This window comes from Nicotiana tabacum, chromosome 7 (genome assembly GCF_000715075.1).
Source record: "Nicotiana tabacum cultivar K326 chromosome 7, ASM71507v2, whole genome shotgun sequence".
Classification (NCBI taxonomy): domain Eukaryota; kingdom Viridiplantae; phylum Streptophyta; class Magnoliopsida; order Solanales; family Solanaceae; genus Nicotiana; species Nicotiana tabacum.
In genome coordinates, this window is record NC_134086.1 from 51871831 (window position 1) to 51887427 (window position 15597).

General features: G+C 36.8%; 1 protein-coding gene across 2 annotated transcripts; it reads right to left on the minus strand.

The window, feature by feature from the left end:
* Positions 1-3171: 3171 nt before the first annotated feature.
* LOC107822368 (putative E3 ubiquitin-protein ligase RF298) lies at positions 3172-8544 on the minus strand. Of its 2 annotated transcripts, none has more exons than XM_075257222.1 (3): positions 8345-8544; positions 5592-7767; positions 3172-3972 (listed from the first exon to the last, which is right to left on the minus strand). In XM_075257222.1, exons 2-3 carry the CDS (start codon positions 7758-7760, stop codon positions 3430-3432), a joined length of 2712 nt encoding a protein of 903 aa, XP_075113323.1. In that variant the 5' UTR covers positions 7761-7767; positions 8345-8544; the 3' UTR covers positions 3172-3429. The 2 variants fall into 2 exon arrangements, with proteins under 2 accessions (XP_075113323.1, XP_075113324.1); XM_075257223.1 differs by having other exon boundaries at positions 3172-4010.
* Positions 8545-15597: the final 7053 nt, after the last annotated feature.

Sequence of the window (15597 nt, forward strand, 5' to 3'; positions counted from 1 at the left end):
TTCTCTAGGTGGAAAACCTTATTTATTTATAGTACAAGTTTTAAGGGTTAAAATCCTTTTCCAAAACCTGTTGGGTTTTCTTTTCCACCAGAAAAAGGATTACTTTATTTCCTATTATTTAGGCACAGTAGGGACCACTGAATTTAATTAACAAGGCTCCGATTATGGAATTAATTTCTAATTTTTGAAATTAATATCTACCATAATTAGTTACGAATTATTCCACTAAAAATTCGTATTTCCATTCCTTATTCAATTTTGAAATTCATCCATTAAATCTTATTTAACTCCCCATGTTAAGTTTTAGATACTAATCAATTAAATTAAATTACTGACGATTTAATTTATTGATTATTTCCTTTAGACTTTCGATTAATTTATTCATGTGTCAGATATAAAATTCACCGGCCGAGTTTACACATGAAAACTTATAAGCTTTCATAAAGGTGTATCATCAATCTCTAAACCGAGACATGGATTCTATCAACTAACTATTACTTCGCCAATAAACATTATTATTATTATTATTATTATCCAATTTACCAGGCATATTGACCCACAAAAGAATCTTGCCTTTTAATAAATCAAAACAACAATAATGTACACAACTAATAATAATTATATCAACGGAAAATGGCCAAATATATCCCTTTACTATTGAAAATTATTTAAATTTATCCTTCGTTATACTATTTGACCATTTCAAACCCTACCTTTATACTATAAATCACATTTGCCCTTATTTTTGACGGAGGACCACTTGGCAGCTCCTCATTAAACGACTCACCCCAATTTAATCTACCCGGTGTACAACTCAATTACCCATAACCCGACCCATTAGTGAATGAAAGACAACTGTAGTTTTAATTTCCTTGCTTGGAACTTAATTTACTCATCACATCCAAGCATGTACCAGCAAGGAAAATCCAAAAGACCCTTTAATTCATTTTCTTCAGTGTTGGGTCATTCCATAACAAAGTTGTACACCTCGAAGATGCCGAAAACAGAGACGAAGAAGATGAACTTCATCAACTTCTCAATAAACAATTCTTCATTAACTTCGTCTCGAACCCGAACCCACAATATTGTTGGGACCACATTTGAACTCCACTATTCTAAGTTGTGGTCATCAACAACAAGATCATAACTTGATTTCTCGAATTTGAACGTCAACAAAGTATAGTCATTTTTGTTATCATCAGACAACCAGTTATGATATCCCATAAAACCCATCAACTTCAATCCTCTCATTGCCTCTGATTTTTCATTTCAAGTGCTTAATCTGCAATACCTTTTTGCTGTCCATGCTGAAAATACAACCTTGGATCTTCCCCTATTATGCAATCAATGGAGATTTCTCTCTCTTTCCCAACGAAATTTGCTTTAGTTTTGGAAAGATCCCAAAAAATGTGAACGTTGTTATCTCCTTTGTTGTTAAAATCTTTGGACCCCTGTTTCCTCTAGAAAATAAAGGGCTTTACGTGGAGGTGGAAAGAAGGTGTACTGGTGGAGGATAGATGAGGAGAAGAAATCATAGTATTATTACGAACTTCATCAGAACATTGAGAAAAAATGGATGTGAAAAGATCTGCAGGTTGGGAGACCAAGTGAGAGTAAAGAGGCCGAGGTGAGTGTGGTGAGGGAGGTGGCCAGGTTGGAGTAGCAGCAACTGGTGGTTGCGTCGGTGCCGGAACGACGGCCACGTTAAGAGGGCATCAAAAGCAAAAAGAACGGGTCGGGTTATGGGCAGTTGAGCTGTGAACCGGGTAGATTAAATTGAGGGGTGGCTCGTTTAATGAGGAATTGCCACGTGGCCCTCCGTAAAAGATAAGGGCAAAAGTGATTCATAGTATAACGGTAGGGTTTGAAATAGCCATATATTATAAGGAAGGGTAAGTTTAAACAATTTTCAATAGTAAAGAGATATATTTGGCCCTTTTGTGTTATATCAAGATTAAGAGTATAAGTACGTTTAATGGCTAGAGAGTTTATTTTATTAAGTCAGTATAAAATATTTATCTCTACTTGGTCCGTTCAATACATACAAAATGTACTAGTACAAGAAGTTGGAATTAAACCATTCCCATAATCAAGATAAATTATATTTAATCTTGTCCTACAATCATTCCTAATGGTTGTTTGTCCAATTTCATCATTAGATTGTGAACTCAAACTTTATACTTATAAGAATCGATGATTTAATCTTCCGTGTATAAGCTAAACTCTATACACTAAATCATCTACTATACAAGCAATGGACAAAGATTAATTTATGATCTATTTAAAACTTTATTAAAATTGAATAAACAATTATTCTATAATAAATACTATATCTAAACCAAACCCATGGTTAATAGTATATATTTCAACAATCTCCCATTTAAACTTTAACCATGACAATTATTAGAATATACTATATCCAAATGCATGGTTAATTGTATATGCCCCAACAACACCAATACACATAACTATGTAATATATGATTAATGATATGATAAGTGCAGTTATGGAACTTGAGAAAATTCTCGCTGAAAGAGGGTAGTGAATAGCCTATCATTTGAGGAGCCTTTGTATCTGATGATTACATAATATGTACAATTAAATGAAAATTCACTTGCTGTTTAAAAAAAAAGAGTCTTTTATATGCTGCAGGAAGTTCAGCGCTTGGTTTGGCCCCTGAGAAACAAAGTGAAAAATAATTATTTGACCCCTGAGAAACAAAGTGAAAAATAATTATTTCAAGGCACAACGATTGCATCTATTATGAAACAAAACTAATTGCCCATTAGATTTTCCTTGAGGTGCTATTTGAAGAGCTTGACACAAATAGAACATGATTAATAGTTTCAGTTCTCGTTAAATCTGTTACAATTTTGATCATTTTCGTCATAAGGGTGAAAGGGGAGACGAGCGTTTTCAGTGGTATTAGCACCAATACCTGCTACCTGTCACTAGCACAGATACCGCATACCAAGGCGTTGTGTCTTAGGTGGTTTTCAGAGGCCAAGAAAATCATTTAAATTAACCGTGCAGAAATTGAAATGCCCAGTATTTACAATGTGTCGCATAATGTACGAAGAGTGTTTCATTAGCTGCAGAAAATCAGAGAAGATCACAGCAATAGTATTGGCCAAGTTCACTTAAAACATATGGTCGATAAAGAAACACATATTAAAGAAAACAAGGAGGAAAACTCAAGTTTTATTTGAAAGGGAATAGATGATTTACAACGGCCACACTTAAACACTCTTTTCTCTTTTTGTTTTTTGCTTTTCTTTTTTATGTTACTTTTTCATTCTTGAAAACAGTCACATATTGCAAGCATAATTGTCCAGACTTCCGAAAGGGGCCACACAAATGTATTATTCATTATGAAGTTTCATGAATCATTTATTTTGATAGCTTTAACTCATTCCCTGAAGTGACATTTTAAGTACGCGCATAACGCACAGAAATCCGCTGCTGGATCAGGCTCCTACAAGAAGGACATTCTTTCATTCCCTGCTTCTCGTGGAGCTCGTTGCATGTCGTGCATACCACCTGATGAGCACATGGTAGAAAAACCACAGACATCTCCTCCGACAAGCACATCACACACTCACGCTCTCGTTTCACCCCTCCATCCCGAGAGTATTCCTCAAAATCTGTCACCATTGAGGAGATATTAGGCATTTGAGTGTCCTTTTGTAATGAAGCACTTCTAAAGTCTGCCAGTTTGCTAGCATAGCTTCCATCTATGCCTCTTTTAAGAGCAGCTATCTTTGAAGAATCGGTCTTCAGTCTGAGCTGGGATATTTCCTTTTCTAGCTTTTCAATATCATCTTTAAACTTCTGTAAACTACTTTCAGCTTTTAATTTGGTCATATCCTCCTTGGATTTGGCTGAAGTTTCAATTTCTTCTCTCTCTTTCCTTACTGAACTAGCCTGCCTAAGTAAGTCTTCGTTGGCCTTTTCTTCCTGCTTCCATCTACCCTGCAAGACATTGGCTTGTCGGTAAGAGCATAGCTCATCTGGAGAAATCACATTAGTATAAGAACATCAGTTGAAAGTATAAAGATCTACGAAAGACCTGCAAAGCGTTCACTTCCCTTTACTGTTTGCCGTTAGCAAATTCATATATCAAAAGGCAAAAGCACAAAGTGCAAAAGCTATATGGTTTTGATCAGAGACATGAATTTCTTTCATAGCCCCACCCACCTCAAAAAACCCCTTCCCAAAAAGTGACCCTTCCACACTTCACTCCCTTGGTGACTCGAACCCCTAAACTCATGGTTGGAGGTAGAAGGTCCTTTTCACAAGGCTATCCCTCCCTTATCAAACTATTCAAAAAACATGTTTCATTGAAAAAAATTATTCTTTGTGACACTGATTTGGTTTTACCAATACTTTGGCAAGGGTGAAACAAACTCGATATCATGTTAAGAGTTAAGACAAATGGAAAATGTGAAGTCTCAAGTGAAGCAATAAATAAAAATATATCCATTCAATCTTCTGCAAAATCTTGTAAGAGCCCTCCAACTGCAATGATGCATGTAGGAGGCAAGTGCCAATAACCTATTACTGTAACTCTGCGTAGTACCATTTCATCTACATTACGTCTCAAGATCCATTTGATAAATTCCTTTAAAAGTTAATCACATCAAGGTATCACATGAGATGTCTTCTGAAACATTATGTCCACATCAGACATCAATGTCAAAGCATATTGATTTCAACACATGAATAAAAATGCAACAAGACACTATGAGAGGTGGAGATACCTCATTCCCATTGTCAGCACAGCTATTTGACTTAGACAATAAGCTATCCCACTTCAAAAACACCCTATTACAAAGTGAGGAAAATGGCACTGCACAAATATGCTATGCACTCCTACTAACAGAACAAAGCCAAAAGATGCGGAAAATATCTTGCATTAGTTAGATGCTTCTTGATCCCAACTCTTGCTTATATAAATAGAAATTTGCACAGACGAGAGTCAAGCTACTCTCAGATAAAGAATCCAGCAGGCAAAAGTTCCCTTGTTCAGTTTCAGATTCTAAAATTACACAAGTTAGTAAAATAAAGAAAAAGGAGAGAGAGAGAGAGAGAGAGGTTCAAAAACCGCGTCGAGTCATTTTTAAGCAAACACATACAAGAGGGTCATTTATATTTCTCATCATTAGGTTTATCTGTCAAGTAGGAAAAAAGTACCACATCCCCATCTGAGAGAGAGAGAGAGAGAGAGAGATTAGGTTTATTTGTCAAGTGGGAAAAAAGCACCCAATCCCCATCACAGAAGTCAGATTGCATGTAGCTTCTACAGAGATGTCAGTTTGCCAATGACATGCACATGCCCGACTGAGGAGAGCCAAGCTACCACAATACCACTTATTCACCGACTTTATTGAGCATCGTATATGACCTTAAACACAATTTACTAGCATAAAGCTTGTTAATTAGCATCTTATTACCTAATATGCAAAAAAAAATCCTCTTTAAGAATTAAAGGTTAAGGTCCTAGTACATAACTAGACATTACAGTCTTTTTAACTTAGCTAAAGAAGCATCTTGTGAAGAATTTATGATCTTAGTTCCCCTAGTAAACATACCTCGAGCTGGTTTTGAACATCTCTAGCTTGCTCCAGCCGTTGTTGCAGTTCCACCAGCTTTCGTCTTTCAGCTATAAGTTCATCCTGAAATATAGCTTTCTGCTTCTCCCATGACTGGAACCTCATAAGCGTCTTCTTTTCCCTCTTTGATACTTCCTGACAGCTCGCAGCTGACTCTGCTGCACGAAATTTGGCAGCTTCCATTTCCCTCCTTAGTACAGCATTCTCAATTTCAAGCCTACGAACAGCAGCATTAGCTCGTTCGACTTGTCCGCTAGCCTTACACAAGGCATTCTCCATCTCGGCCAGCTTTTTCATGGTATTTTCTTCCAAACTCTGCTTCTCTTTCTTAAGCCTCTCCACTTCCTCTTTTTCTTGCCGAAGTGTCTTAAGCTCAGCTTTGTCTTTACTCAGTCTACGAGCAGCTTGCATAACCTTTTGATTGGCCCATTCTGTCCACTCTTGGAGCTGACCTTGCAACTCCCGAACCCTTGGAACTAACTTCAAAATCATTTCATCTTTCTTGTCTTGAGGAACCCATTGACCAATAGATTTTTCATTTGGAATCATATTAAGAGAACAAACAGCGCCCTCAGCATTATAACGAAGAGGCATCGGGGTGATGTTGCAGTTGGTAGGGAATGAGAGCGAGAGCTCAGTATCAGCAACGGGCAATGCAGGTGAAGTATTCACTTGCGGTAATGAAGAAGGGATATTTGCATTAGGTAATGGAACAGAAACATTGACATTATCGAACCCAAATACTGATGTTGAAGAAAATCCATTATTTGTTGAGATACTATGGTGTATATTACCTTGAGTCACAGCAAAACTGGTCTTATTGATCTTTGATGAAGCATTCTTTATATTCATGCCGGCAGAATCTGCCATGGACTTAAGTTTATTATCTAAAACTAAACCACCAAAACCATTGAGTTTCCTACCGACTCCTTTAGAACCGTAAGTACGGTAATGTTTCTCAAGATGTAGGGACTTCTGCCTAAGTATGTACTCTCTTTTGGTGATCCCAGACAACTTTCGACTACCGACAAACTCCTCGTCGACGGTTGGGGGATTGGGTGTTCCAACTGCCGTAAATGTTTTATCAACAGTGTCAAACAGAGAGCTTGAAGAATCTTTCTCTGAAATAATTCCACTCGGGAAAAATGAAGATTTGGTTTTGACATCATGAACTCCGGTCATAGCAGACGCCTCCAACTGAAAGCTATGCCCACAAGTTACAGAAGCGACATTGGAAGTCTCAGACGAACAATGTGCACAAGCAACTGAAGGATTTGTCTTACAGGGAATTCTATTGTTGGATTCGGAACTTTTGGCCTCGGATTGCAAATAAGGCTGCACAGAAGCAGAGGAATTTTCATTCCCATCAGCAACCAAACTACTCAAAGGATCACTTTCCATCGCACAAGCATGAGATACATTCATGTCACATATTAACAAGCACCACATTGCATCACCAGTGCTAAAGAAAGGCCTAACTTCTCGCAGAACACAGACCAATTCAGCCAACACATACTTTTCCATCTGCTGCAAATCCTCAAAATAATGCTCCCTGCACAAGTCAATCTCCTGGCCGCTACGAAGAAAACCCAATGTATTCTCCACTATGTTCGACACAATGTCCTTACAACCATAGCAAATACCAGACCTTAAAACAGCCTTTGTGGCAATATCTTCATTGTAACCAAAGGCCATTATTCTTTTAATTGCACTCCTGAAAATTGTATCCAAGTTGCTCAAGACAAGCTCTTCTAGCCCGGATTCCGTAAGATCACTCCAATCGGCATCATGGAACTCTTCAGTTGTTTCAACTTCCTCCTCTCTAGGCTCACTCGGACCTACTTCAGATGATCCTACGCTGCAAGACAATCCGAGGTCAAGTTTCAAACTTTCTGAGCCGTCTTGCTTCGAGCTACACATATCACAACCATTCGAAAACTCACGACTAGGGATCATTCCAAATTTGTCCGCTGAAAATTCAAAACTCGTGCACTCAAACTGAGGAGAAGAAATTATTTTATTTGGATCAGCTAGAGGTGGATCCGCCCTGAATTTCCTCTTATTCCTACTCCCTTTTTCCAAGACTGTCAAAGCCGGTGAATATTGAGCCGACGTCGTAGCACATGCCTTTGCAACCATTGATGCCATAACTTAGCTGCCAAAAAAAAAACATCTTTCTTTCTCAGAATCACCCCACGAAATTAACTCACAATTATTTAAAAATCACAAATGTGTTGACATCATACCAATGCACATAACTATAACAAAAACGCTGAAACCCAGTTCTTAAGCTGTCACAGAACATCAGAAAAAACAAACTAATAAACAACTTTTTTTCCCAATTGAAATGCATTTAACAAACCATATTAAACATGATCATATATATTGCTCAAGTCTAAAATCTTAAAATCCAAACAAATTCCACAATCCAAGAACTATACATATGACTTCACAAAAATTTAATAAAATCAACATAAATTAAATAAGTTACTTACATCAAGAACAACAATTACCCCAAAAAAACTTCCAATACTGAATGAATTTAAATCACACCCATTAAACTTCCGATCAATCCCATTTCAAATCAGCAATCAAAATCAACCCATAATAAAATAACAAAAATAAATTCGACGAATAAAAAAAAGATTCTTTTTTTAGATAAGATCGGTACAAGACAGTGTGAGAATTTGATCAAGATTTGATTTTTAAAGATCAATTGATCAAATACATACCAGATTTTTGAGCTAAGGTTTCGAGCAAATCAAAGGTAGGATAAATCTAAAGAGCATAGAGAAAAAGAGTAGAGAAGATCCTTAGTTTTTGTTTGGCTTTTTGTTTGTTTCTTTTTATTTTATTTTTTAGCTTTAATACATTGAACGCCTCTCTCTCTTTCTCTGTCTCTAAATTTTGGGGTGAATTTTTACTTTTTCTTGTTTCTATTTTTCTATGTGAGTTATAACTTTAACCAGAGATGTACACATGTAATTAAACTAGACATGGTTAGGAAGAGTCATCACATGGGGTTTGGAACTAACTATGGTTAATATTGTACCAAACCAAACACCAATACTCAAGCTACTCCCACCCCACGTGGAGTTTTTTTTAGTTACATTTTTTTTTTAAATTACGGATAGAGTTCAACAACAACAAATTCGGTATAATCCCACCAATGAATATGAGAAGGGTAACGTGTATGTCGTTTTTGCCCCCACCCTGAAAAAGTAGAAAGGCTATTTTTGGTGGACCCTCAACTAAATAAACATGATAAAAGGCACACTGAAAGGAAGGAGTAATAACAAGCAGCAATATCAATAAACTAATCATAAAATCGAAGCGAAAGTAACGACAATAATAACAAAAATATACGAATAAGACTATACAAGACTAATACTAAGTAATGCACTAAAACTACTGGTATGAATAAGGCAAACGCTCGACTACCTAACATTCTACCTAAATCTCAACCTCCACAACTTCCTGTCAAGGGGTATGTCCTCGGTAAGGTGGAGCATCACCATGTTTTCCCTAATCACTTGTCCTCAATATTTCTTCGGCCTATCTCTATCTCTCCTTAGGCTCTTCAAGGCCAACCTTTCGCACCTCCTTACTGGGCATCTGTGCCTACGCTCTTCACATGTCCGAACTAGTGATGGCAAAATGGGGGGGGGGGGGTGGTTTTAGATTTAGGCGGGTTAAAAATGGGTTGGGTCTCTACCCGCCCATATTCCATGTTGTTCAAAAATGGGTTGGATGTTAAATAGGTGGGTTAAATATGGGTTAACCCATATATATAAAATGTAATATTTTTTCAAGTACATTTATAATTTTTTTTTGCTTAGAATATTTAGTGAAATATATAAGCTTAATTAGAATAATATATACTCTTCTTCATTAAATGTATTCAAATTTGACTATCATATATTCATATTATAAACTTAAGTTACTCTTCCAAAAAATATGAGTATTCATTTTAGGAAGAAAACGTTGAAATATGTGCTCTATAACTAAATAAAATGCTATTTTTTGGATGAAAAAGAAAGTACTTTTTCTACAATATGAAAAGAAAGTACTCATTTTGTTGAAATGAAAGAAAATACTTTTTCTATATCATGAAAAGAAAATATTCATTTTGTTGAAATGAAAGAAAATACTTTGTCTACATCATTTTGTTGAAATGAAAGAAAATACTTTTTCTACATCATGAAAAAAAAAACCTTTTTTTGTTGAAATGAAAGAAAAATTCTTTTTTTAAATCATGAAAAGAAAATACTCATTTTGTTGAAATAAAAAAGAAAATACTCTTAATAATATTTCTATTGAGTTAGGTGGGGGATGAATGGGTGGAGGAGGGTTGGGATGGTAGGGGTGGGGGTGTAGGGGGTGGGTTGGTGGGATGAAAAATAGAGTGGGAAAGATTGAAAAAAAGTTTTGGAAAATGTTTTCCCTTCTCTTGATAAGGAAAATATTTTTCTCCAATTTCTTGAAGAAAATACTTTCCAAATATTTAAGCCAACCAACCATGGAAAAATTTAAAAATATTTTTCGAAAAATATTTCCCTTCATACTGTATAGTTTTAAGTTAAAGTGATGCATTAAAAGTGGGAAAAAACATTCTCTTTCTTAACACGTACTCTTCAAGAACAAATGAAAAACTATACAAATTTATTTTTACTTCTTAAACTATTTTTGGTATTCGAGTATGCATTCTAGAAAGAACAAGGATGCTAAACAAGGAGTAGTAAATAGTACAGTCAACTATAGTGAGAAGAAACACACTAAGGAAAAGGAATTGGAATATCTTGATAGCATTTTAAGTTTAAAAAATGATATCATACATTTTGAGTAAGCAAAAGTTGAAGATAACCCACAAGGCTAACCTATATTTTACCCATGAATATCCATATTTTCACAGATTGAATATGGGTTGAAGCTCAAATTTTATCCAACATAAATATCACTCATTCAACCACTAAAATATGGATGGATTGGACGAGTTGACAAAATATGAGCTCATTTTCTAGCACTAATCCGAACTATCTAAATCTTGCTTCTCACAAAGAGTTTGATAAGAAGAAATAGAGAAAAAAAAATAGAATAGCCAAAATTTAATGTGTACATATTGTGTGAGAAATATAGTTCCGCTCACATTAATACCACTAGACTATGTCTATGTGTGTGACCTTGATAATAGAAACTAGACAATTTAAAAGAAAAGAGCTTGTGATGCACAACCATATGATACAAACATGAAATGCAATGATGTAATTTTCATTAGAATTTTATTGGCGTGTTTTTTGATTTTATATTGGTAATAATTGCTTACAAGAAAGTGTAGTGCATTTGAATTTACATGTTTTTATTTTTAAATTTGAAGTTGTTACGGATTGCTTTATATACATTATTATTATTATTATTATTATTATTATTATTATTATTATTATTATTATTATTATTATTATCACATGCTAGATAGATTTGTTACATTATAGAAGCAAATAATAGACATGGATTCACTTATAATTGAGCTGTTTATAGATATAAAATCTCACTTGTATCATAGTAATTTTTATCACGGTAGTATAATAGGTAGCTTGATAATTAATTAGTTCAAATCACAAATCGTAGTTGTTTTAAAAAAAGAAGACTTGCACAGGATTGACAAAAAAATATATTAAAAGATTAAAAATAGGAGTTGTTCCGTGTGATATGTCAATAGCTTTTTTTTTTTTTTTTGGTCGAATGTCAATAGCTTTTTTATTTCTTCAAAATGTTGACTTTTGCCTTTAATATTTGATGCATTAAATAAATTGTACTGATTTTAGAGCCTTCTTCTTTACTTGTGAGTTAGACGTGCTTACATTTATAAGAAAAGAAGAAAGCTTAAGTTTCAAGCACAAGCACAAGCACAAGCACACCTTTAGTTCAATAATTCAATCAGGTAACAACTATTCTGATAAGAAGCAATCACCATAAGTCCATAACTTTAGTAGTATTTATAGTCCTATCACCTCTCATTGATTGAAGGGGTATTTTTTACTTCCTGGAAACTTATAGTATAAAAGTTATGTTCACCTTGGTATATGTGATGATCCGAAAGGTCATCACTTTTTTTAGAAATAAATTATGTGTTTTAAAGCCTTAAAACCTCTTTTTATCTTATCTCGATTTACGTGCATGGTGCAGACCTATATCCGGAAAGCCTTTTATATGAAAATATGAGAAATAAAAATTTATAGAGTTAATATTTGATTATGGTTGACTTTGATCGACATTTGAGCAAATGGACCCGGATCTGTGTTCCAACGATCTCGAGAGGTCCGCAGTAAAATATGGAACTTAGGCGTATGCCCGAAAATGAATTCCGAGGTCCCAAGCTTTAGAAATCAATTTTTGAAAGAAATTATTTTGCTGAATTATCTATGAAATAAAGAAAAGAATTAATGCTTGAAACCATTGGTATCGGAACCGTATTCTGGTTTCGGAGCCCGGTACAAACTTGTTATAGTATTTAAAGGATAACTGTGACATTTGGTGAAAAATGGAGTTTATTTGACGTGATTTGGACTTCCGGTTGAAGAGTTATGAACTTTAAGTGTTCTTGATAAAAATGATGAGTTTTGAGGCTTAATTCATGGTTTTACATGTTATTTTCATGATTTGATTACACGAGTAAGTCTGTATGATGTTTTTAGGTTAATGTGCATGTTTGGTTTGGGGCCTCAAGTGCTCGAGTGAGTTTTTGAATAGGCCATGGAGTGGAATTTAACTTAGGATGTTGCAGATTTTTAACTGATATGTTGCAGGCCTGCAGGCTTCGTATTTGCTCGCAAATACGACCAATCCATCGCAAATGCGAGAGAAGGCCTGGGCAGGGCTGATCGCAAATGCGATCCTTCCTTTGCAAATGCGAAGTGGCCCAGCAATTCCCTTTGTTGCAAATGCGACTCCCTCATCGCAATCGAGTTCGCAAATGCGAACTTTTGTCGCAAATGCGAGAATAGCAGACTTCTGAAGGGTTCGCAATTGCGAACCCTGGTCGCAATTGCGACATCTGCGACCTGCAGATTTATAACTTAGCCGAAAATCTTTCATTTTTCAAACCCTTTCAAAACCAAAACACTCTTGGGCGATTTTTCAAAGACAAGTACTCTTCCAAATCGATTGTAAGTCATTTCTAACTTGTTCTCATCCATCTTAAACGTCTTTTCTCATAATTTCAACTCAAAATCAAAGGTTTTCATGGGAGAAATTGAGTGTTTTGGGTAGAACCTAGGTTTTTCAAATTTTGGGAAATTTGGACCTCGATTTGAGGTCTGATTTCAAAAAAATTATATATTTGGGTTCGTGGGGGAATGAGTGATCAGGTTTTGGTTCGAACCTCAGGTTTTGACCATGTGGGCCTGGGGACGATTTTTGACTTTTTGGGAAAAACTTTAGAAAACTTATTTTCATGCATTGGAATTGATTCATTTAGCATTTATTGATATAGTTAAGTAACTTGTGGCTAGATACAAGTGAATTGGTGGTGGAATCAAGAGTTAAAGCGATAGTTGAGACTTGAATTGTGTTTGTGGCTTCGAGGTAAGTGTTTGGTCTAACCTTAGCTTGAGGGATTAAGAGTTGTGTCCTATTTGCTATGTGTTATTTGTTGAGTACGACGTATAGGCATGGTGACGAGTATCTATACGTTGGAGTGAAGCATGCCCGTGAGTCTTACATTATGATTATTATGACTCCATTTGTATCGTTCATGCCTTTTGTGATGATTTCTATTGTTGAGTAAAGTTTGTAGAAGTAATAGTGGTATTGAATATTGACGAGCGTTGGCTCAGGTTGAATAACGAATTGTGAAAGTATAATTGGCAATTGAACCTTATAGAGCATTGACTCAAATTCTGAAGTAAGTTGTGAAGTAAATATGAAAAAGAGAGAGGATTATTATATTGATTCCCTTGCCAAGATGTTATTGCTTTTAATGCTATCTCCCTTGCCGGGATGTTTATGCCTTTGATATTGTTCCCTTGCCGGGATTTGATTGTTGAACTATTGTTCCCTTGCCGGGATTTTATTGTGATTTTATTTATTTCCTTGCCCTGTTGTTCGTGATTGTTGTTTGGGTGAAGAAGAATGTCAAAGCACGAAGGGTGATGCCGTGCATTGTTTTGGTGAGAGAGTGTTAAAGCACGAAGGGTGATACCGTGTATGATTTTGTGAGAAAGAGTGTAAAAGCACAAAGGGTGATGCCGTGCCGCACGATGTACAATTCCATGCTGATTATATTGATTTGACGGTGAGGACGAGAGTAAAAGTACGAAGGGTGATGCCGTGCAGTTTATATTGATTCTTATGGTGAGGATGAGAGTAAAAGCACGAAGGGTGATGCCGTGCACTTGTTTGATTTCTAATCCTTGTTAATACTTAAGCATGGTGTTCCTTGTATTTACCTACTGTCTTTCTATTATCATTTAATGTTGCCCCACAGCATGTTCCCACCTCCAGTTCTTAAATGTACATTACTGTTCTTCTTTTCCGTTATATATGATTTAACTGCACAGGTTCATTTGGTAGTCTTGTCCTAGCCTCGTCACTACTTCGCCGAGGTTAGGCTAGGCACTTACCAATACATGAGGTCGGTTGTGCTGATACTATACTCTACACTGTGTGCAGATCCCGGAGCAGCAGCATACGGACCGTAGCTTTGGGTGGCTGCCTTCAGTCCAGTCGGAGATTCCGAGGTAGTCTTGCCGGCATCCACAGGCCTTGGCGTCTTCTCTTATCCTTTTAGTCTGTTTATTTTATATATTTTAGAGACAATGTTGTAGTAAATCTTTCAGACCCTTATTTGTAGTATTCCTAGATAGTCTGTGGAATTGTGACACCAGTCTTGGGTAGTTTTCTATGGATTGGTGTCAGCATCTTTCTTAAATTATTTCATTTCAGTTTTTCCGCTTATTAATTTTCCGCTATTTATCTAATGTTGGTTATTAACTGTTAAAGGATTAAAATGGAAAAAGGCAAATAATTCAAATGGTTGGCTTGCCTAACTTTCATTAGTAGGCGCCATCACGACTCCCGAGGGTGGAAAATTCGGGTCGTGACAAGTTGGTATCAGAGCTCTAGGTTATATAGGTTTCACAATTCACAGACAAGTTTAGTAGAGTCTGCCGGATCGGTACGGAGATGTCTGTATTTATCCCCAAGAGGCTACAGAGTTAGGAAAAAAACTTCACATCTATTCTTTCCTATCGTGCGATTTGGTTTCTCAATGCTAATTGAATTTCTACTCTATTCTTTCGCAGATGGCGAGAACACGCGCTTCCTCATCCACTGATCAGCTACCCGAGCCCCCAGCAGCAGCTCCCAGGAGGGGCAGAGGGTGAGGCCGAGGCCGTGCTAGAGGGCGAGGCCGAGGCCGTGCTAGAGGCCGAGGTAGGGGCAGAGCTCAGTCCAGAGCAGCAGCACCAGTGGCGGAGCCTCAGGTTGAGTTTGATGATGAGATTCCAGCCCAGGCAGTTCCGGTGGGCCCAGATCAGGTCCCAAAGGGGTTCATTTCTACCCCAGTACTCTAGGATGCTCTGGTCCGTCTAGTGGGCCTTATGGAGAGTGTCTCTCGGGCAGGCTTGCTTCCTGTAGCACCAGCCGTCTCTCAGGCTGGAGGAGCAGCCCAAACTCCTGCTACTCGCACTCTGGAGCAGATGGCTCCCCAGTTTCAAACTCCAGCAGCTCAGCCAGTTGGAGCAGTTCAACAGGGTGTGGTAGCTCAGACCGGTGATGGAGCAGCTATGCCTGCCGATGCCTTGTGGAGATTGGACATGTTCACCAAGCTCTTCACTACCACTTTCATCGGTGCATCTTATGAGGATCCCCAAGATTATCTAGACAACTGTCATGAGGTTCTCAAGAACATGGGGATAGTGGAGACCAATGGGGTCGACTTTGCTACTTTTTGCTTATCTGGATAGTGGAGACCAATCAGGTTCTCAAC

Bases quoted from the DNA above. Each gene is read 5' to 3' on its own strand.
- LOC107822368 (XM_075257222.1), bottom strand. From the start codon at position 7,760: ATGGCATCAATGGTTGCAAAGGCATGTGCTACGACGTCGGCTCAATAT. The intron at 3,973-5,591 runs GTATGTTTACTA...AATGTCTTGCAG, and splicing joins ATGTTCAAAACCAGCTCGAG to GGTAGATGGAAGCAGGAAGA.